Source organism: Dermacentor variabilis, chromosome 4 (genome assembly GCF_050947875.1).
Source record: "Dermacentor variabilis isolate Ectoservices chromosome 4, ASM5094787v1, whole genome shotgun sequence".
In the NCBI taxonomy this organism is placed as follows: Eukaryota; Metazoa; Arthropoda; class Arachnida; order Ixodida; family Ixodidae; genus Dermacentor; species Dermacentor variabilis.
This window is the reverse complement of record NC_134571.1, coordinates 135,075,563-135,097,028: the sequence shown is the minus strand read 5'-3', so window position 1 is coordinate 135,097,028 and position 21,466 is coordinate 135,075,563. Positions and strand designations below refer to the sequence as shown.

The 21,466-nt window shown below is 45.8% G+C and overlaps 1 protein-coding gene and 1 pseudogene across 1 annotated transcript in view; one reads left to right on the top strand and one right to left on the bottom strand.

Moving 5' to 3' along the window:
• The window catches only part of PolD1 (DNA polymerase delta 1, catalytic subunit), an 82,039-nt gene that overhangs the window by 51,245 nt on the left and 9,328 nt on the right, over positions 1-21,466 (top strand). Inside the window, exons 10-17 of the mRNA XM_075690387.1 lie at positions 119-310; positions 2,177-2,490; positions 3,000-3,147; positions 5,601-5,834; positions 10,713-10,885; positions 12,121-12,273; positions 15,593-15,828; positions 17,947-18,060. Of these exons, the coding sequence (XP_075546502.1) occupies positions 119-310; positions 2,177-2,490; positions 3,000-3,147; positions 5,601-5,834; positions 10,713-10,885; positions 12,121-12,273; positions 15,593-15,828; positions 17,947-18,060 (1,564 nt within the window). The remainder of the gene's footprint in view (positions 1-118; positions 311-2,176; positions 2,491-2,999; positions 3,148-5,600; positions 5,835-10,712; positions 10,886-12,120; positions 12,274-15,592; positions 15,829-17,946; positions 18,061-21,466) is intronic.
• LOC142580600 (U2 spliceosomal RNA) lies at positions 11,077-11,237 on the bottom strand (annotated as a pseudogene).

The window sequence follows — 21,466 nt, the reverse complement described above, 5'->3', positions numbered from 1 at the left end:
TTTGGATCAGGCAGGCCTGTCTTCTCTGCGAGCTCATACTAATCTCTACAGCAGACCTCCTTCGCTACGACTGCTCTGCATTTCAAAGTCATTTCTGTTTTATCTTTTGTTCGTGCAGAATGGCACAGACCAGACACGTCGTCGCCTGGCTGTCTACTGCTTGAAGGACGCCATGCTACCACTGCGTCTGCTGGACAAGCTCATGAGCGTCATCAACTACATGGAGATGGCCCGTGTCACGGGGGTGCCTATGACTTACCTGCTGTCCCGGGGTCAGCAGATCAAGGTCATCTCTCAGCTCCTTAGAAAGGTCAGCGGTCTTTTTAAATGCAAGTGTGAACACATGTGGCATACAAGAACAGATTGAGTGAGCAATTCAGTGATCAGTTGAACAATTGATTGTTCAAATTATTAATTGATTGAGTCAGTGATTGAGCAAATGATTGGTTGATTGAAAGATGGAAGGTCTTGTGTGATTTATTGAATCAGTGATTGAATTATTGATTAGACAATGGGGTGATTGATTGGATGTTTAAATTAATTCTTTGGTTGATTGGCTTTAACATTCCAAGCAACGTGGGCCATCAGAGACGTCTTGCTGGCAGAGTATGGATTAATTCTGACTAACTGTGCCACTTGCACGGTTGTACACCCAAAGCTTAATAGTGTGTGTGTTTCTGCAGTCTTCCCCCCATCAGGATGTAGCTGTTGTGGCCAAGAATTTAAACAACCTCATACTCGGCAGCGGAACACCATAGCGCCAATGATTCATGAGAATGAGCACTGGCCAAATTGTATGAAAAAAGAAAAAATGAGAGGGCTTTTGTGAATTCTTAATGAATTCAGCCCTAAATAAGTCATCATCATCATCAGCCTGTTTTATGTCCGCTGCAGGACGACGGCCTCTCCCTGCGATCTCCAATTACTCCTGTCCTGCGCCAACCGATTCCAACTAGCGCCCGCAAATTTCCTAATTTCATCACTCCACCTAGTCTTCCACAGTCGAGGACGGCAGAAGACTAGGTGGCGCGATGAAATGAAATACAGTGTAACTTCCTATATATGATCCTGTTTCGTACCATTTCCCGGCGCCAACGTTCGCGATAGAAAATGAAAAAAAAAAAACCAGTGCACTCATACTTCCTCTTTACTGGTTAATGTGTTTTTGGAAAACCACTCTCATCTCCAAGCATAGTGTGAAGCAGGGCATTATTAGACATTTTGTAAGCCACTCTATGCCTAACAAGTGTTATTTTTTTTAACTGAACGAGTTTTTTGGTCTGTTTCTCGGACCTCGTGAGGTCCGTAAAATCAGTCGGCGACTGTATTTAGTGCTCTAACCTAAGAGTCGCACATCACTGCCGGCTGGAAACTACGAATTATCTGGATAGAGCCCCACGGGCTATTCAAATTATCCGGTAGAATTTGCATTGAAAATGTCGCGCATTCAGGGAAACATGAACAAATCTCAATCGATGACCACAAGCACTCACAATCGCACCGTGTCTCGCACTTTTCGCACCATGTCTCGGATACTTGATATAATGTGACTGCGAACACTCAACATTTGCACTTGCAGCATATTACCAAGTACGGCCGGTGGCCCATGTATGGGCAGCCATGTCATAGCCATGGCAAGGGTAGAGGAGGAAATACACTTGCTAGGGGTGGGCAGATGTGCGATTACTGCCCTGTCCTCCTAGCATGTGCGTCTATGCTTCTACCCTTGCCTCCCCGTCTCCTCTTCCCTCTCTTAGCGAGCCCTTTATCACATTACTATGCCTTTACCCTCTCCCCAACGCCTGTGCGCTGAAAGAATCTTCAGTTCAAGTGTTTGTCCGAGCGCTTCGAGCTGCCGTGTGCCTTGCGGCCTCCGCAAGTTGTTTATCAGTGCAACCAATGGCACAGCGATGTTTCCTGCACACTGCGTCCCGGCATACCCGCTTTGACAGTGTTTTTGCTGCTCAAAGTTTTCATGCAGAAGGACGCTTGCCAATAACTTTTGCCTCAGCCGTCATTTTTACACCTTTTTGCCAGATTCGCCAGCCGTATGAGCTCAACGTACGTGCTCGAAATGGCTGAAAATTTCATTAAATCAAGGTTTGTTATGTGTTTGACTGTAGACGAAAACTTGCATTGACGTTACGGTCAATCATTATGCTATTGTGCATCACAGGCTGCCGAGCAAGACCTGATCATGCCGTTGGTGCACTCGGAGGCCGGCGAGGACTTCGAGGGCGCCACGGTCATTGAACCGGCCAAGGGTTTCTACAGCGTGCCCATTGCAACGCTCGACTTCTCGTCCCTGTATCCGTCCATCATGATGGCACACAACCTGTGCTACACGACTGTGCTGGACAACCGCCAGAGGGAGCAGCTCAAGCCAGACCAGTTTATCCGCACTCCATCGGGCGACCACTTTGTCAAGGCCTCCGTCCGTAAGGGACTTCTGCCCGAGATTCTTGAGGACCTGCTCAGTGCTCGCAAAAGGCAAGTACAGAATGGCACCTTGTAGAGTGGTACTGGCACATGTTGCGTACTGATGGAGGAAAGGTGGGGCTTTTTCAATGCAAGCCGAGAGACAGTTTTGGTTTTGCGCGCTGTACCGCACAAAATATAGGGCGCTATATTTAAAGGGGTTCTCCTTAGTTCGAACTCTGTTTTATTCATATAAATTTCCGGCCCCCTTGGAGTTTGCATTAACGAGATTATACTGTACTTTCTTCATAGCAGAACCAGTATCACAAATTTTGGTACCACCTCATACTACAGCATGCAATGTAATCATGAAATCTGGTTAGGATGGTCTTGTCTTGCTAATAAAGTGATAAAATTCACAAGCAGGCGCATTTTATGCAAGAGCAGTGACCTCATTAATGGGATAACAGGGTTAATTTTGGTGAAAGCGGTTACGAGCGAAAATTAAAACAATGCACATGTGGCAACATTGAATAAACGAGCAGTCAGCTAAATGGGCATCGTTTCCATTGACTGTCCAGGGCCAAGACTGACTTGAAGAATGAGACGGACCCATTCCGCAAAAAGGTGCTTGACGGCCGTCAGCTTGCTCTGAAGATCAGCGCCAACTCTGTTTATGGCTTCACGGGTGCGCAGGTCGGAAAGCTGCCCTGCCTTGCCATCTCCAAGGTGAGTCTGCAAGGTCCCCAAGGACGCTTATTTGTAGTCACAAACCAGCAACACTTGGTCCATCTCTCACTCCAGCTGCTGTTGGTCCTTTGAACTTTGGCGAAGTTGCAAGAAAATAATTTTTACTCTGTTTACTTCGTTTGTCTGTAGGTTCTTGAACTATTTGTCCTTGGGGTAGCCCAAGCTTTCGAGCAACACCCATGTCCTCTGTTCTTCTAACAGCATGTTGCATGGCCAGACTATACTTCGGCAATATTGAATAAAGCAGTCTAGCTACACTGCTAGCAAAGATGCTCATTGTGTTTTCTTGTGTGCATAGGGAGCGAGCAGGCGATGAAGTCTTAAAGTTGAAACTTTTGTTATTTTTGCCCACTAGTGTTCTCGCAACTTGTGCTAGAATTTTTTTTTTTTTACTTCAGTGTGCATAATTTTTACCTTCAGTGCCTCTTGTTTCCTACTCCTGCTGTAACATAAATTTTGACCTGTTGAAACTGGGAAGAATGATTCTCAGAAAAATGGGTACTTTAAAACAAACTGCAACAAAATTTGGACCTTGTAAAAAGGCTAGTTTTAGGTAGCATAAATATAGTGCAGCCTAACTGCAAGTTCTTTGTTTGAGACATAAAGGGATGCATCACAAGAAGCTAGCAGAGGTGGATGTTTTTTACTCCAAAACTTAACGAAATTCTACCATTAACACTTGCCAGAAACAATGCAGAACCCTGAAAACTGAGACCAGCGTGCCACCTGCAAATGATATCCGTGATCGGGTGGCTCTTGCTGTGCAATGAAGATCTCAGAAGTTGTGTTCTGAGATTTGCATCACATCCACTAACTACCAGGTGCATGAGCTGTATGCTCAGAAGGCTGTGAACAAGAAAATTGGACAATTACAGCCCTGTAGCTTTGCCAAGATTGCTTCGATAACATATACAGTAAGACCTCATTGATACATTCCCGTTATGTATATTTTCCCGGTGCCAATGCAATCGAGAACACAAAAAGTGACCCAATAGAGTTTTTACCGGTTCTTACATTCCCGGAAGACATGATTTTTCGGCACTGACATTCAGCATGTTGCCAAACTGTAATCGTACAATACGTTTTCCGGTCGCTAGATTCCGCACTCAAGAAAACTGTGTAGTTATGTGCCCGCCATAAAAGCACGTGTGACAGACTTCCGCTAATCTTCATCTTATCGCCAACCAGAGGCAATTAGTTTTCCCGAGTGTCAAAAAAAAAAAAAAAAAGGCAACGGAAACGCATGCACGGGGTCATCCTTCCTATGCGCAACCCTGTGAACACTGAACGAGCGAGAAAGATGCGGTCGCCCTTTGAGCGATTAGTAACGAAATAGCCATCACTTTTGCAAGTGCAAGAAGCCGAAACCGCCCGCGAAAACAAAATAAGAACCGCCACCCACCCATGGGCGGTACTATATAGACGCGCGGGAGCGAACTAGCGCTAAAAAAAATCATGCAACGAAAACCGAGAGAGGGAGGCGCACGAAAAAAATTCCCTGTATTCCCACATAGTGGCAGCACATGACAGAAAAGAAAAGGTTAGGAAATTGGCGCGCTTTTAAACGTACAGATGGCACCGTAAATATACGGCATCGACCATTTTCGGACTTGTTCGCAGCGCCGTATATTTACGTCATTGACCTTCAAAGGGTTAATAGTTGTTAACCGAAACACGTTGCCGTTCCCTGCTGCAGACTGCGATCGTATATGTTTTCCGGCTTCTAGATGTACCATGTGAACAAGAAAAGGCTCAAGGCGCGCGCGATCGAGAACAGTATACATCCGCCTGTCTCGCGTGAGAACGACTGTGCATACAATTTTTTATTCCAGTACCAGCAAATCTCCACCTGGGTTGTTGCCCGCCACATTCACAGCTATCGCCACCAAACCTATTGCGATAAGCATCTTCGCTTATCTGTTTTACAGCAGCTGGTGCATAGTGCCGTTAGTAGTATGCTGCACGCTTTTTGTGGGCGATAATCTAAATGTGCTGCCATTCCCTGCTGCAGGTGGCACGATGTGGGCGTCATGTTTCACTTCGGTAGCATTCAGTGTCACCCACCAGCTCGACTTCATTTAGGTTTCCCGTCGCCCTCTTAAAGCGCCACGTAATAGAAAACAACAAAACGCATCTTGTGCCGCAACGATCCACCCGACACTTCGCATTCTGTAGATGTCGACAATGGTTGAGCCTACCAAACTTTTTAGTTACCTCGGATCGTACGTTCTCCCGGTTAGTATGTTTTTTCTTGCGTTTTTTTTCCCAGAAGATATGAATGAGGTTCTACAGTACTACTCGTGTTATAACCAGTTCATTCAATGTGAAATCTCGTAGCAGTTGTTCTTTATGGAGAAAGGCTCACTGTGCTGACCGTGAGTACATGAGGACCGTGAACCACTGAGCGTTCTGTGCCTTCGTCTTGGTTGCAGAGTGTCACTGCATTCGGCCGAACCATGATTGAGAAGACCAAGCAGGAAGTGGAGGCCCGGTACACGCGGGCCAACGGCTACGAGCACGACGCCAAGGTCATCTACGGCGACACTGACTCTGTCATGATCCGGTTCGGTACCGACACGCTCGAGAAGGCCATGGAGCTCGGCCGCGAGGCGGCGAACTATGTCACCGCCAAGTTTGTACGCCCCATCAACCTTGAGTTCGAGAAGGTGAGTTGCTCGCAGTCAGATTAAAGGGCAGAGGCTTGTTCCCTAAAGCTGTTTAACTTTTCCCTAATTTTTCTGGCCCTAGGCTTCGTCGTGGTCCTGAAAGCCCTTGAATATCCAAACAGCCATTTTCATTTTTTAGAGTGTCCTGAATTTGTTACAGAACATGAAGTTTTAACAGATTGGCTCAAGCATAGAATAGTCCTGCATGCAAGTGCGTCATCTTGTCTCCGAGAGGACGTTGGTTATATAGAAGGGAGGTGTTTCGGCTCCCCGTGAAATTCCTCCGCGATACTGAGCTGGAGTGTGAATGATGAGCCTTGTGGCTGACTCAACAGGGCAAGGTGGGATGAATGGCTTGCGAGTGGATGGTGCACCGGTTGGTTACCAGATGGTGCACAGTCTTCAGGCTATACTGCATTTTTTTTTATTGCGAGGGTTAATGTCTCAGGACATCAGGGGTATGGGATGCGGGTGAATAAGGATCATTAAATAAATGAAAAAAGATTTGAAGATCTAATAAAGTCCAGGAGGCACTGATAATGTGGTCCCTGCGTCCAAGCAGTGTAATGGCTAGGATTATGCGGCGAAAGTCCCACTGCTGCGAGGTGCCGGAGCCTTATTGGTATTTAATAAGTGATGCTATGGCAGAGCAGGCATATTTTGCAAGGTGTCTGCCTACAGCAAACAACACTCCTCGTCCTACATTTTTAAAGCCTTGTAAACCTTTGAATCTTAATAGAGCTGAAAAGTACTTTTTCTTTCCTCTGACAAGGTTAGTATAGTTACTTAGTTTACCCGAGAAAAAAAAATATGAAAAAAAGGACTACTTGTTGAAGACACTTCCTTAGGCAGCTTTAGCTGGGCGTCTGCTTACTTGCACGCGCAGGAGCCAGTAGTGTGCTACTCAGCGCCGCCATATGCCAGCTCCTGAAACAGTGTAGCCAGTATCAGCCGCCACGAAGTCAAACCACAAGCCGGAATCATAACTTCGGCTAGAGCAATATACAAAAATGGGCTCTCGTGGGCACGTGAGGACACGCGAGAACATCCCGCAAAGGTTGCACAGCCTGCAGCGGACACTATGCAGCTTTTGCAAAGCTGCAGGTGCATGCAAGAGACCATGCGTGCTCCTGCGTATGTGCCCTGTCGCCTCCGTAGGTTTCCTGCGTACGCTAACTGCTGCAGACGTCCGACTAAAACTGTCTATTTGGAAGCTGTCAAAGGTAAAGTGTTGGCGATAGTGGGTGAAGTTGTTTTTTTTTCTGCACCATATTGCGAGAATGAAACTGAGGATGAGATGGCTTCTCAGGGATGGTACAATGGAAAGAATGGATGTACGAACAGATGGACAGACAGATGGACACAGTAAACCTAGTTTAAAGCTTTTAATTGCTGTTGCAGTCGTCTCTTTTCGTGGGATTCACATGTTGCCACACATTTAGGATAAAACTCGCAGTTGCACCTTCTGCCAATGCAGTGCGCATCCCAATTCCAAGCTGCACCTTCATGCCATAAGAGCAGTGTTGTAGTCTGCAGACTTAACGCTTGCAGCACAATCACACCTCGATATAACAACCTCAGTTTAAAGAAATTTGTGTTGTAACAAACTGTTTTCATTTCCTTATCTTAGTTACATTAAAAACCATGTACTTTTTATTTTTTTGCAAATTCATGAAGTAATTTCGTGACATGGTTTCAATTCAAGAAAGTTTTTGGCCATTTCACGCGTGTACGTGTAGTCTGCATGGCTGATAAATATAGCAAAGAAACTATAAAAATGTCGGCTGAGGAAAAGGTTATTTGCGAACGTTCTTCCACAAGAAAAGTTTCAGCAGCAAAAACGCTGTTGAAGCACGCATGCCGGGATGCAGCATGCAGGAAACGCTGCTGCACCATTTGTCTTGTAACAATTTCCGAAAACCGCAGTGCTTGCAGCAGCTTGAAGCACTCAGAGGAACGTGAGAGCTGACAGCTCCTTCGGCAAAAAAATGGTGGAGAAAAGGTGAGCGTGCGGTAATGTGATCAAGCACACAGAGGAGGGGGAAAAGGAGGGAGGCAGGAAACTCACACCTATCCGTCCTCTTGCCCTAGTGAATGCATATTGACACGTGTACTTGTCTTCATTGGGTGACACGTTTCACCGCCTAACAAATGTTATGCTTGCATGTGTGGGAAGTTTCTGGAATCGATGGTTCCATCCATTGTCCTTGACCGAAGCTTGTGTAATCTGATTGCATGTGTGCGCGACGCGAATAATGTAGAACTTTGTGGAAGGCACCCGGGTCCCAGCGATTAGTCTGGAACATTCGACGATTGATGTATAAAAGCCGACGCGTTCGACCCGTTGATCAGATTTTTGACGATGCCCGCTGTCGCCGTTCTATGAGCGTAGCCTGTTTTTTAAGGCAAAAGTTCGCTCAATAACACGCTAGTTTCGCCTTTCTCAGTTTGGCTGATTTCTTCACAGTCACTACCACGTGACAATATCCTCTCCTCTACCCCTGCTGTAGCTGTGCATAGCTGTTCATATGCACACCACATGCTGTATCTTAGAGTTCGTCCTTGGCAAAGGCAAAGCTGATACGAGATGGTTGGTGTCTTAATGCATATTTTATTCCCAGGCTTCTAGGGTTGGCGGACACATAATCTCAAGTTTGTGAGGCACAGTGCAAAGCATTTATACTCGTTGCGACAGTGAGTGTGTGTTTTTGGTCATCTAGTCAGATCTTTGCCTGAGCATGCGTGACACTCTTAAAACTGTTAACTTTACTTCTATCACCATCAATGCTTTGCCTTTCTGGTGAAAGTGCGACATTTCATTTTTCTTTTCTTGGGACAAATATCCATACCTTCTCGCACTTTTGTTTTTAACTTGAGGTTGCCTTCTGGTGACGACTGTGGGCATCAAGTGTGGTCAGCCATGGCATCCAAGATTTACAGGGCCACATGACGCAACACAGTAATCACGGATGCCATTATGCATGCTGAAGCATTGCTCTCAGTGCGTTCTACACCGCATGCATGGATCTTCATAACCACGCTATCATAACCCAACCTTCTTGCGATTTGTTTATAAGTGATTACTGATGAGATACTAGATTGCTTTAGTATAGCGTATAGCAGCAAACGCAAATTGTTTGCGTTGCGTGCTCCACACTGCGCATGCATTGTATGTAAACGGTGCTGGATCTCTTACGTACGTACACTTTATTTGGGATTTAGCGTTGAATGCTAACGCACGCAAGGAGAGCCCTGTGTACAGCAACAGGTGGCGCCAGTGAAAGTGAGAAGTGCAGGCCAACGACTCGGATCTGTCAAGTCATCGGCCTGCACTGTTCCGCTCATTCATTCCCCACTAATGCTCATGTTTGTTTAGATCTGTGGGATGATGCTTCGACAACATCATAAAGATTACAAATAGGCGTTGTTTTCAAGATACGTCCTCGATTAGCAGCGCATTAGGCTTAACGAGAAAGATTGTTCATGTTTGCTGTAACCGCGTCTGGATGGCACCGTTTATGTTTGCGTTAGCGTTAGCGTTTCACTCCATTCCGCTCTTCTAAAGGACTAATTTGTGCCATGCAGTGCAGCCTTTCTTAGCCTTAGCGTTGCATGGCGCACTAGCGCTAACGCAAGCATTTTATGCTATTCTAAAACTGTCTATCCACCAGGAATGTTCTAGAAATTTGTGAACTGACTTTTACTGCTGAAACTTTAAAACCTCTAACTAATGAAATTTCCAATCTAATCAATCTAATCTAGTTTTTTTGCTGTGAGTACAAATTCATTATATCGAGGTTCGACTGTAGTATGCATTCCCGTAAGATGTAGGAAGGGTACACATACACATGTGCGATAATATTATGAGGAATTCTTGTGCCTTGCCTGCAAAATTGTCTGTGGTTACATCATGTACAGAAGCTTGTTGATACGATCCCGTTTTGTACGACTTCATGGCGCCAGTGTGTGCGATCGAGAACGAAAAATATGATGCAATACAGTTACACTTCTTTTTTACCGGTTAATACGTTCCTTGAAAACACTTATCTTTCCGTACCAACGTCTAGCTTATCGCCAAACTGTGATATTATGTTATGTTTTCCGTCCACAGTATTCCATCTAAAGAGAAAAGGTGCGATCTAGAGAAGTGGGTGCCTGTATTGGCAACTTCTCTGCAGTACTTGCATCCCTGTGTCATGTTAAAATGCTGCCACGCACTCAATTTATTATTTATATACTAGAAAATGACCTTGCAGGTCATCGCACGTTACCATTCACAGCTCTTGCCACCAACCCATTGCGATGAGCTTCTTCGCCTATCTGTTTCACAGCGGACGTGTCCTAGGAAGCGTACTGCACACATTTATTAGGCGATAACCCAAACGTGCTGCCGTTCACTGCTGCAGCAGGCAGTGCTAAGCCAATGTCATACTATTTCGTTCTGGCAGCATCGTGGCATCGTATTCCAGTGTTACCCACCGGCCCAATTTCATTTCTGTTTCCCATCGCTGTCCTGAAACGACAATGTGCATCTTGGGCTGCACCAGGCCAGCACGCATAGGTGTCTCGTGCTGCAACACTTCGCATTACACAGATGTCAACCATAGTAGAGTCTGTAGAACTTTTTAGTGACTGGATCATGCGTTTTCACAGTTAGTAAATTTTTTTTTTGCGTGTTTTTCCAAAACACACAAACTAAGTTCTATTGTATGTGAGTACATAGCTTGCTGCAACCTTTTCATTCACTTCTCGCTTCCTCTCTCACTTGCATTAAGTTTTGATGTTGACTCTTTCATGAGCTGCCCGGATGTTTGCTCCAATAGAGTGATGAAAATAGCATCCCTCTTGTCCTTCCTGCCTTTCCTTTGCTGGCCTCAGGTGTACTACCCGTACCTGCTGATCAACAAGAAGCGCTATGCAGGCCTGCTGTACACACGGCCAGAGACGTACGACAAGATGGATTGCAAGGGCATTGAGACGGTGCGACGAGACAACTGCCCCTTGGTGGCCAACCTCATTAACACCTGTCTTGAGCGCATCCTCATCAATCGGTGAGGGCATTGAACGTGGTCTTGATAGGGTTTCTTAGGGTGCACAAGCTGTTTGCCCCTGTTGTTTCAAAAAACTTTATCAGGAAGATTAAGGGGAAAATGTGTACTCAATGAAAGGGCATAAAAGTCTTTAATATATATTTGAGCTCAGTCCTCTTGTACATGTGTCTTACTTTACAGTGCAGCTGTTTATGGCTAGGGTTCTGCACATTTTTGTTCAACATGTGCGAAAACCGTGGGCCGACCAGCTTGCAAAAATATGTGTAATATCTTGGGTCCATATAAAACCCGTATCAGATATTAAGCTGATAAGAACAGATACTACACTTTGACCCGCATCAGCCACATCTAAGTTCGCACCGCCGTCTCTTTGTCAACGTTCCAAGCGCTTGCGTATCTACTTTCCTTCCACTCTCCCACGATGGCGGTCTCGTCGAAACGCCACGCGTGTGTAGTTTCCTCCGGCTCCTCGGGATGGCAGTCCTGTCGTCCATGCAATTGTATATAAAAATCATCGTAAATGAGTTCATGCCTTTCTTCAAAATTCTGTGTGACATCTATGTCATGTGCTAAACAGCTTCGCTGGTCGTCCGCCTTCACAGAGTGGAGTGGCTCATGATTTTTGTAATCACGCCCCTGCATTGCACAACATCTGATGCAGTAGAATGTACATTGCAAGAGAAGAAACTTTTATGCATTCAGAACTGATAACACAGAGAACTGTACAGTAGCTAAATGTACTCATAGCTTATCTTGGCAGTGCAACAAAGGAGTACAAGCAAGCCTTGTCTTATTGCACTGCCAAAATAAGCTATGAATTCACTCCGAAGCGTATTCATTGCATCCTGCTATGCACCCAAGTATTCAGAACACCAATAATATGCATTGTGGATCTGTTGCAACCAGCTTGCGGTGTAAAATTACTTCTTTTGGATGAGCTTTCATAATGAAAGTGATTTGTCATTGTCATCAACTTACGCAGAAACTTACTGTGTCACCATCTTTTGATGACAATGGTGATGGCACTGGCTCAGTGCTTAAGCTGCTGTTGACGCTGTGAACACGGTTGCGTCCACTTGTAAAGCGCAGCTAATTTATGGCTTCATTTCTGTGTAAAACAACAATTGTCTTAGAATTGTGTAAATATGGTAACATTCATTATTTTTTTTTCTTCTTTCCTCTCTCTCTTCCTTTTTGTCGCTTTTGTGGTAGCATTAACTGTTCCTTTTGTGCAGGGACCCCGATGGGGCAGTGGAATTTGCCAAGCAGACAATATCGGACCTGCTCTGCAACCGAGTGGACATCTCCCAGCTAGTCATCACCAAGGAGCTCACCAAGAACGACGGCGAGTATGCTGCCAAGCAGGCTCACGTGGAATTGGCGCACCGGTGAGTTTGGTGACTGCTTGTTGAGTGGTCTGAAGTCGTTGCTCACTGTTAAAGCAAGGTTGCAATGGAATTCCTGGGACTTGGCACGACGAGATAACTTTTGAGAATGTATCACAGAATCTCGTTAAATCAAACTTCAAGAGGCCTGGAAATTTATTCGAATAAACCGGAGTTCGAATTAAGGGGAGCTCCTTTAAATACAGCACCTGATCAGTCGTGTTGTACATTGCGCAAAACCAAAACTAACACTGGGCTCGCGTAGGAAAAATCTTATCTTTGCTTCGTCAGTGCACAACAACATATCACGAAAGAAGCTTGGGTTCCGTATAAAGTCTGAGTGCTGGGAGCGGGGAACAGGCATAGGTGAGCACCCGGTAATGGGATCAAACGTGCGCTGGAGACTCCTCCCTGCACCTTCCAAGCCGGCTGGGAAAGAAGGGCACACTACACTCTTCTTGATCTGGTTCGGTCTCAGCTTCCCATGCGTCTTTCTTCATGATTTTTACTGCGCACAACTTCACAGTAGGTAGCAACGCATAGAACCTTCGCCTTTGGCTCAGGTTTTTATAAAAAACGTCCCATGGATTTTTGTTCGAAATAATTTTTTTCGAAGTATCCGTTGTGTGGTTTTTGGAGTTCGAATTCATGGGAGTGTCTCTCTATTCAAATACAGTCGCCGACCATTTATTCGGACCTCACGGGGACTGCGAAAATGTCCGAATAGACAGGTGTCTGAAAAAGCAGATTACGAAGAAAAAAATGAAATCCTTTATTTCCACGCACTTGTTCAGGCTCGGCAGTAGTCTTAAAGAAATCGTGAATGCGCCGTTGCACGCTGTTCCGTTTACGCGCAATCAGATAAGCCTGAATCTCTGAGAGGGTCGTATGGTCACTATAGGCGGCTGAAAGCACAGTCACTGCTTGTACATTCTCCGCATGCGACGGCAGCGTAGCATATGGTGCGTCATCTTCCGACCCGGGAGTCATCGTCCGGCGGTGCAGCAGAAACCTGACGAATGATCTCGCCGTTGTCGAGCTCTGTGCATGTCAGTAAAGCAGTGTCAGCACCTGTGAAACTGTCAAATGAGACGGTGTCCGGAATCGCAATGCAACTACTGCTCAGGTCTCGGCAGAACATTTTCCGCGTCAGTAGGGAGCACATCGGAAGGCGACAAATCTTTGGCCTCCTGGCACCCGCTTGCCGGCATTCCCCAGCGCAGTCTGCGCGGGCACTGTCGGCGCCATTAGACACTTGACGCGATGTTTCCGTATGCCGTGTTGGATCACCCGAACCTCGACACAGCACTCAAAGCAAACACCACCTTGCCGACACCAGTCACACAAACGAAAAACGTGGCCTACTCGCAGCATCGTGAGCGAAGAAACAAATCAGCTGCTGGATTGTCTTGACATGGCTTACTAAGCTGAAATTGGAACTACTGTAGAACCACTCTATCGAACCAGGATGAACGATGATGATGAGCGGGGATTTGCAGTAGCGCCACTTCGTGGGGCAGCTAGGAGGCTCCGTTCAAAACAAAAATGGCCTTCAGCAAGTCGAACCATGCACCGGTCAGAGTCGGTGCATGGTGCTCTCGATCGAGTTGGCTCAAGGAGTGTCCAAAAAATCAGACGAGAGGTTGCAAGGTGTCCGAACTTTCGGCAGTTGTTATACATTATGGTCTTTGGGGAGAGTGGCGGTGCCGCGAAGCAGTCCAGAAAATCAGTCGGCGACTGTACATAAGACTTTGCTAGGACCAACAGAGCAGTTCGAATTATCCATTAGTTCGAGTTAAGAGATTTCGAATCAATGATATTTTACTGTATTTCGCTCTTCTTTGGTGGCTATGTAACAGTGGCAAGTAGAGTTGCAAGCACTCCTGACAGAAGTGAAGAATTTGTAAAGAAAGACAAGCAGTTGTCTCCCTCTCTCTCTTTTATTTTGTTGCTGTAAGAAACAGAAGAACAAAGACTGTCGGTCTCTATTAACATATTAAGGTACACTGAAAAAAAAGGAGAAAATAGAGAATATATTTTGCTTGGTACGTGTGGCATTTTTGATGCTGTATGCTATGTGATATCTCCAGAGTTCCTTTTTCCAAGCTGCAAGCTTTTATGCTTGCCTGTTGCAAGGCATGTGACGAAACCTTTTACGGATGAAATATGACAATAAGGACAGTCATGGTATCATTCACTGAGAGTCTGCAAAAGCTTAATTTAACAGCTTTATGAATGAGTGGACTTGCAGGCGGAAATTAGCACTTGACTTCATGGAGGTCGAAAACGTGCGAATTGAGAGACTGACGAATCCTTGCGGCATTCTTTATAGCTACGCTTTGTAACTCATTCCTTGGCTTCAAAGGAAGCTTGCCGTCCTGTAGTGTCATTCTAGCTTTTAACTGCAATTGCACAAAAGAAGGCCCGAAGAACTAGAAGAAGAATCGCACCAGTAGCGGTTGCTTGTAATTGAAATAGATAGATTACTCCAGTGAGTTCCTCATGGAACTTGGCTTGGCTTTCAAGTTTCATTCTATCAGGGAAAGGCTCCATAGAATTTCCTTGCTTGCTGCGACTAAAATTTGGGAGCCCTCACACTGTCATTTCCTAGGGCAGACCCTCTGGCCACATGACTCTGGCCACATGACATGCACCTAAAACAGAATTTTGAATGGCATGTTCGATTGGTCGCTTTCAAGCGCCCTAAGCGCTGTCACTGTGCAGTTTACATTCAGCTGGTTCATTCAGAGTGCCCCGCTCCAGCTCAGAGTGCTCAGGAGTTCACTCGCCTTCAAGCTGAGAGTGCGACCAAGATCTGAGGGAACATCCCAATCACATGGCTTGTCTGATTGCACTGGAAGCAGCTGAATGTTTGACTGGGGTAGTGCAACAATCTCGGCTTTCTCGGCTTTCTGGCTCCAATCTCGAGAAGGCTCCGTGTTGCTGCAAACCGAGTTGGAGTGTGGTAGGAGCCAGTTGAACGTACGATACAGCGATACTTTGACATGTCCTTCTGGTCCCAAGGCTTACAAAGAAATGGACACTTTGCACATGTTACGGTGTACACTCGGAAGTTTGACATTTATTTGTTTGTTTGAAGATGCCTTACAAGCCATATATGGGGCATTGATGTGGGGGAGGCATCACATAAGTAGAAGCAGCACAATCCTGACAGACAGATTTTTAGTTGTATTGCTATAATATCTTTAAATATATCTTTCTAATATTTTCAAATCTTGCAGAATGTTTCTTTTTCCCACGTTATCTCTTTCTCTTTTCTTCACTTGTCCGAAATTTCATGAAACTGTGTATCTCTACACAGGATGCGCAAGCGAGATGCTGGCAGCGCTCCGAACTTGGGTGACCGTGTGCCCTACGTGATTGTGGCGGCGTCCAAGGGCACGGCTGCCTACCTCAAGTCGGAGGACCCCATGTTTGTGCTGGAGCACAGTGTGCCCATCGACACGCAGTACTACCTGGAGAACCAGCTGAGCAAACCCCTGATGCGCATCTTCGAGCCCATCCTTGGCGAAGCAAAGGCAGAGTCCGTGCTGCTGCGTGAGTGCGCCTGCCAGTCGCGATGGTTCTTGCACTGTTGACGCGTTCCGCCGTGCATGTACATTACAACGGCAGATTTGTTAGCTATGGTGGCTGCATCGCATTCCGAAGGTGCTGAAACATAAGAACCCTTGTGTGCTCAAGTGGCTGTGGCTTTGTGCAGCTGGGCACGAGTTCACGAGTCCGATTCCAGGCCGCGGTTGCTGCATTCGCAGCGGTGTGGAATGTAAAAGCACTCATGCATTTAGATGAAGGTTCAAAAACCCCGGTGGGTGAAATAAATCCAGAGTTCCCCATTAAGGCATCTCTCGTAGCTCGTGTGATGCTTTGAGACGTGAAATCCCATAATTTGGTATCGATTTTGTATGATTAGATATGGCAGCACATTGTATATCCCTAACTGGTCAAATGCAAATTGGAACTCTCTGCAATTATATCAATACTCACCAACCAATCAGTCAGTCCATCAATCAAACGTCCACACTCGCGCACCTTCACAGTATTGCCTTGTTCTGTGAGGGCAGATACTTGTGAAACTGCACTTACCTGCTGATGAGATAAACAGAAAAAAACCAAACCTGTTCTTGCTTGAGACACAGGCTAAAATATCCCACCATTCTTCCACTCAGTGCATATTTTGGTAAGCTTCTGAAGGCTTACATTGTAGCTAGCATAGAAAATTCTGAAGTCTCCAGTGCAGGTATTGTTTTCAGAACTCCAAAGGTAAAGCAGTCTGAAAATAAAATTCAAGGGCAGAAAACAACAGAGCTGTGCTTATAGTAAATCACCAATAAATTGGACTTCTGTAACAAAATACAACAGAAACACACATTGCACATCCACAGTCCTTTCTTAAAAAAATAGAGGGGCAATCAGCTAAGCAAAAATTATTTTGTGGTTTATTTTTCTAACTAGCCCTGTATCTAAGGAAACTATGTATAATTGCATCATTGCATTTTCAGTGATGCAAGTACAGTCAACATCTTTGCAACATAGTTGCATCTGAGATGAAGACACCTTTGTGATATAATTTATTAATTGTAGGCATAGATTCATTACACACATACCGTATTTATACCGTATTTACTCGCATAATGATCGCACTTTTTTGTCAGAAGAATTGACGGAAAATCAGGGGTGCGATCATTACACGGGTTAAGTTTCCCGCGAGAAGAAAAAAAATTTTTTTTTTCATCCTGCATTTGCTGCGGAACACCAAAACAAAAGTGGCAGCCGCTGGAGCAAGCCGAACACGATTTCTTTTTTCTTCTCGTGAGTACATTACGTGCATTGAAACAGTTTCTTCCGTATCTGTAATCAGTAATATCTTTAAAATCTGCAAGTTCGCGGCAATAACATAGCCATGTCCACTTTGAGAGGACAGAAATAGATGGGTGCGCTTAGCTGCCAGTGACATAGAAACACATGGCTGACAGGCTGTGGAAACTGCGGCATCTGTCTTCACTACTATCCTGATATGGCACGTTGCTGCTAAGGGTGGGTGAATATTTTAGCTGTGTTACAAGTGTCGGCGAATGAACAGGGTACACTTTTAACGTATCACTGTAAACGTGGCTACTATCGTTGCCGCTCGCGATTTGTTGCGTGCCCACGAGTGCAGATGAGAAGAATCGAAAGGCACCTTTTTGTTGCTGACCACAACCGTTATAAAGCCTACACATAATAAAGGCAAGTTTGGTTGCAGCTTTCTTTTAGTCATGGAAGTGCGGAAAGTGATGAAAGTAATGAAATGAGGCATCTACTTAAGAATGTTTGGTGCGTGTAGACCGCTTGGTTTGTCTTGAAGAGTCGTTAGTGTAGCATTCGACAGATGGTAAGCACGATCAATATTAACTAGACTTGGCACACGACATATTGCTGCGGCAAGTTCGGGGTGCGATCATTACATGGGAAATCTTTAAAAAAATCAAATTTTGACGACAAAATTCAGAAGTGCAATCATTACGCAAGTGCGATCATTGTGCGAGTAAATATGGTACTTTGTCAAGAAACATTTTGCATTCACTTCTCTATATCTGATAATTTGTTATATTCATGTTCACTATATTGAGGTCCAACAGTAATTTCTTTCTCATTTTCTTATGTCCCATACTGCAGGCGGCGACCACACACGGACCAAGACCGTGGTGCACTCCAAGGTTGGTGCCCTGGCCGCCTTCACGAAGAAGAAGAGCACCTGCATCGGTTGCCGGGCCGTGCTGGAAGATCAGAGTGCGTACTGTCCATGCAAAGTACTGTTTCTTGTGACTGCAACAGAAAATGTTCCTGCAATAGAGCTGGGTAGCATAGCGGATGGAAGTCTTGCACAGTGCATTTGCATTATCGTAATGTGACCATAAGTGCAGTAGACTTACATTAATTCGACTTCTGTTAATTATATTTTTCGGTTAATTTGATCCTGGCCAAAGGTTCCGGCCGGCACCTATGCATGTCTATGGGCCCTGATTTTCCCTATTTTGATCCTAAAATTGGCATTCGCCAGATAATTCGCAGTTAACCAGTCAGCACGACACTTTAGTGGCAGTGTCTGTCTCAGTAGACCTTGGGGGGGAGGGCATTGAGCTTATGCCATTTCTCATCAAAAACAACTATTTTGCGTCCGCCCTAGGCAGATTTTTAAGCAATAACCGTATCTCACAATGTTTGAATACGGTATTTACCCTATTGTTGTAAAGCACTCCTTTTCTTTTTTTTAAATTGAGCAGGAAGTGGTTTGCATGGCACACGTGCAGACAATCTGCCTGTTTCATTTCCCTGTGCTGCCCTCTGTCGCACGCCGCTGAAAACGTTTTGGAAGGGTCCCGGGGCTTTCGCCAGTTGATTTGTCTACCTGCGCCCACGTTGAGTGTGCATCGGTTGTACGTTTTGTGGATCGCAAGTCATTATTAATGGCTTCTTTGGGACAGCATGTCGTTCCTGGAAGCCGTGTAGCACTCGCCGACTACTGGGTGAGCAGGCCTGAGTGCGCTGTTCTGCAAACTGTGCAGCCAATAAAGGCACACGAAGTTCTGTGAGGCGACACGGCTGCCTTGGAATTTGTCACTGATTTCCGCACTTGGACATCGCTTTTTGTATTCTTGTTACACATTATTTAGACATTTTGCATACTCAAGAAGTATTCGAGTGCAGCCTTTTGCATCAGATTTATCAAAGCGGTGCACTCGTTTACGTCGACGTCTACAGCCACAGATCGTTGTCATCGTCAAATATTGTGGAAAAGGTGCATCGCTGAGATGAAATAGTGTCAAAACGTAGCAAAACATGCATATCTGCGCATATGTGCCGTGTTGTTACACCTTGAGACGAGTCAATATGAGCGGTTGAACCACCTAAACAACGGCAACTGTGACATATATTACGGTCTGTTAATTGACTCATTCTCGCTTTTCTTTAACTCCATCATACTTGCAGTTTTGGCATGCCATAGAACATTATTAGAGAAAAATGTGCTCGCATAAGTGCTCATTTGTAGGCCGTGTTGTTCTCCCACGAAAATGCGCGGGTGTTGTCGCTCACACGGCATTGGTATAACTGAGCGAGGCGGTTGTTTATGCTGCTGTATACCGAATACAGTCTCTCGTTTGCCGCTTGACGCAAAGGAAATTGAAAAATGTGTCGGCAAAGCAACATGTACAGGCCCACCCATATGCGTAGCGAATGCGGCCGACAGCCTACAGGTACGGTGACGTACAGATGTTGGCACAGCGCTGTGTCGCTGCTTACCGCTTATTGTGTACCCGCTGTGCGAAGTGAAGTGTAGTTGATTTCAAATCGCTAAGGCCAGAACTGAACATTAAAAGCAGTTTCGTTTTACCTAACTGCTTACATTTCAGTTCATGTCCACCGATAGCAGGTGAACGAACTTGACGGCGCCAGGTTAACCTTCGCTGAACAGGATCGACATTGGCTCAAACTTCATGGGCACGGCTTTAGAGGGTTAAAGCTTATGCATTTCAACTTGGCAGGTGTATTTGACTCATTTTGAGCACGATAAATTATACAAGTGAAGACGCTGTCGCTATTGTATTGTCGGTTCGACGGCCGATCGCACGGGGTTTGGTCGAACGATAGTCGGCACCCTGATTTTGTTGGTGCCATCGACAAGAAAGCCTGTCGCAGTACAACTCGCGCTCTTCGGTTGCGTTGTTGTGGCCCTGGTATGATAAACATGTTTCGGTGACGCACAATAGACGGTCAGTCGTCGGAGTGAGCGTCTTGTCGATCTCGTATCGACCCATTGTTGCAGCGCACGAGTACGTGCAGTCAGGCATGCGCTGCCACCACCAGCAAGTGAGGAATGACGATGCAAAAAGACTTCGTTAGCAACGGGATGTACTTATCATTTTATTTTCTTTCAAGATACTGTCAATCCCTGGTGGGATTGTAACAGGGGTGGGTACAGTAACATGTTGGTACAGAGTTTGGATTAAACAAATATACCAGGAGACAGAGCGGTACAATCGACTGCTTAAAATAATTACAGTGCAAGTCCGACGAAAGTTACACACAAATAGGCGAGCAGTAGAATTTTTATTGTGTATCAGTGTGCGTACATAAAACAAGTGGTACAATAAGGCGCTTAACATATGCAGTGCAGTCCACTTATAACGATACCACATATAACGATATATCGGTTATAATGATGGGTCGACATGAGAGTGTCATTTTATGCATTAGGTCTAGGGGGAAGAAAACCATTTATAACGATAGGTTATTCACCGCATATCGGATATAACGATCAAAATTTTGCCGTCTGGACGGCGTTTTCCATGCCAAATAATCATAACATTTGCGTTGCTTAATTCCCTGAAACGATGTTGAGACGAGGCGATGCTTACCTCCGTAAGTTCGTATCTGCCGCCATTACCGCGCAGCGCTTCCCGCCCCGCCTGCGCACCGGAGAATAGCTGAGTAGGTGTAGCGCGCCACAAGATGGCGCTAGCTGCTTCATGCGCGTTGGCCACAGTCGCTCCGAAAGAGAGAGAAAGAAAAAAAAAAGCAAGAAGCAAAGCAGCGCGGCAGCGCCCATCCCGCGTCCCTCTCTTGCGAAAGCAGGCTGACGCCACCGAAGCAGCATGCAACCAACGGTTCAACCCAGTTCAAAGATGGCGCTGACAAAGCGCAAAGCTGTGTCGCTTGACACGAAGATGGATATTTGGCCGGGCTCTCGATGCGGCTTCAAGGTGAGCGCCCTTGTGAAGAAGTATGAGCTCGCCCAGTTAACAATATCAACCATCTTGAAAACCGGGAGCACCGCGATTGGGAAGGCAGAAGCTATCAGCGGCCATGCCGATCAGCGGAAAAGGTTAGAGACCCTTTGTACGCCGATGTTGAAGAGGCGCTTTACCAGTGGTTTATCACGAATTGCTTCAAAAAGGCGGGCTTTGTGCGTAAGGACGAACTTCCCCAACCCACTGAGACCAACACGGTGGAAGTCACTGACATAACCGAGCTCTGGGAGCTCGTTCCTACTGGTGACAGAAGTAGTGCATCGAAGGAGGAGTTTTTGACTGCAGACAGTGCTGCCTCGTTCTGCGATGAGGTCACCGACGAGGCAATTGCCGAAGATGTGCTGTCTCAACAGATGGCAAAGTCGTGCGACGGTGGCGACGGCAGC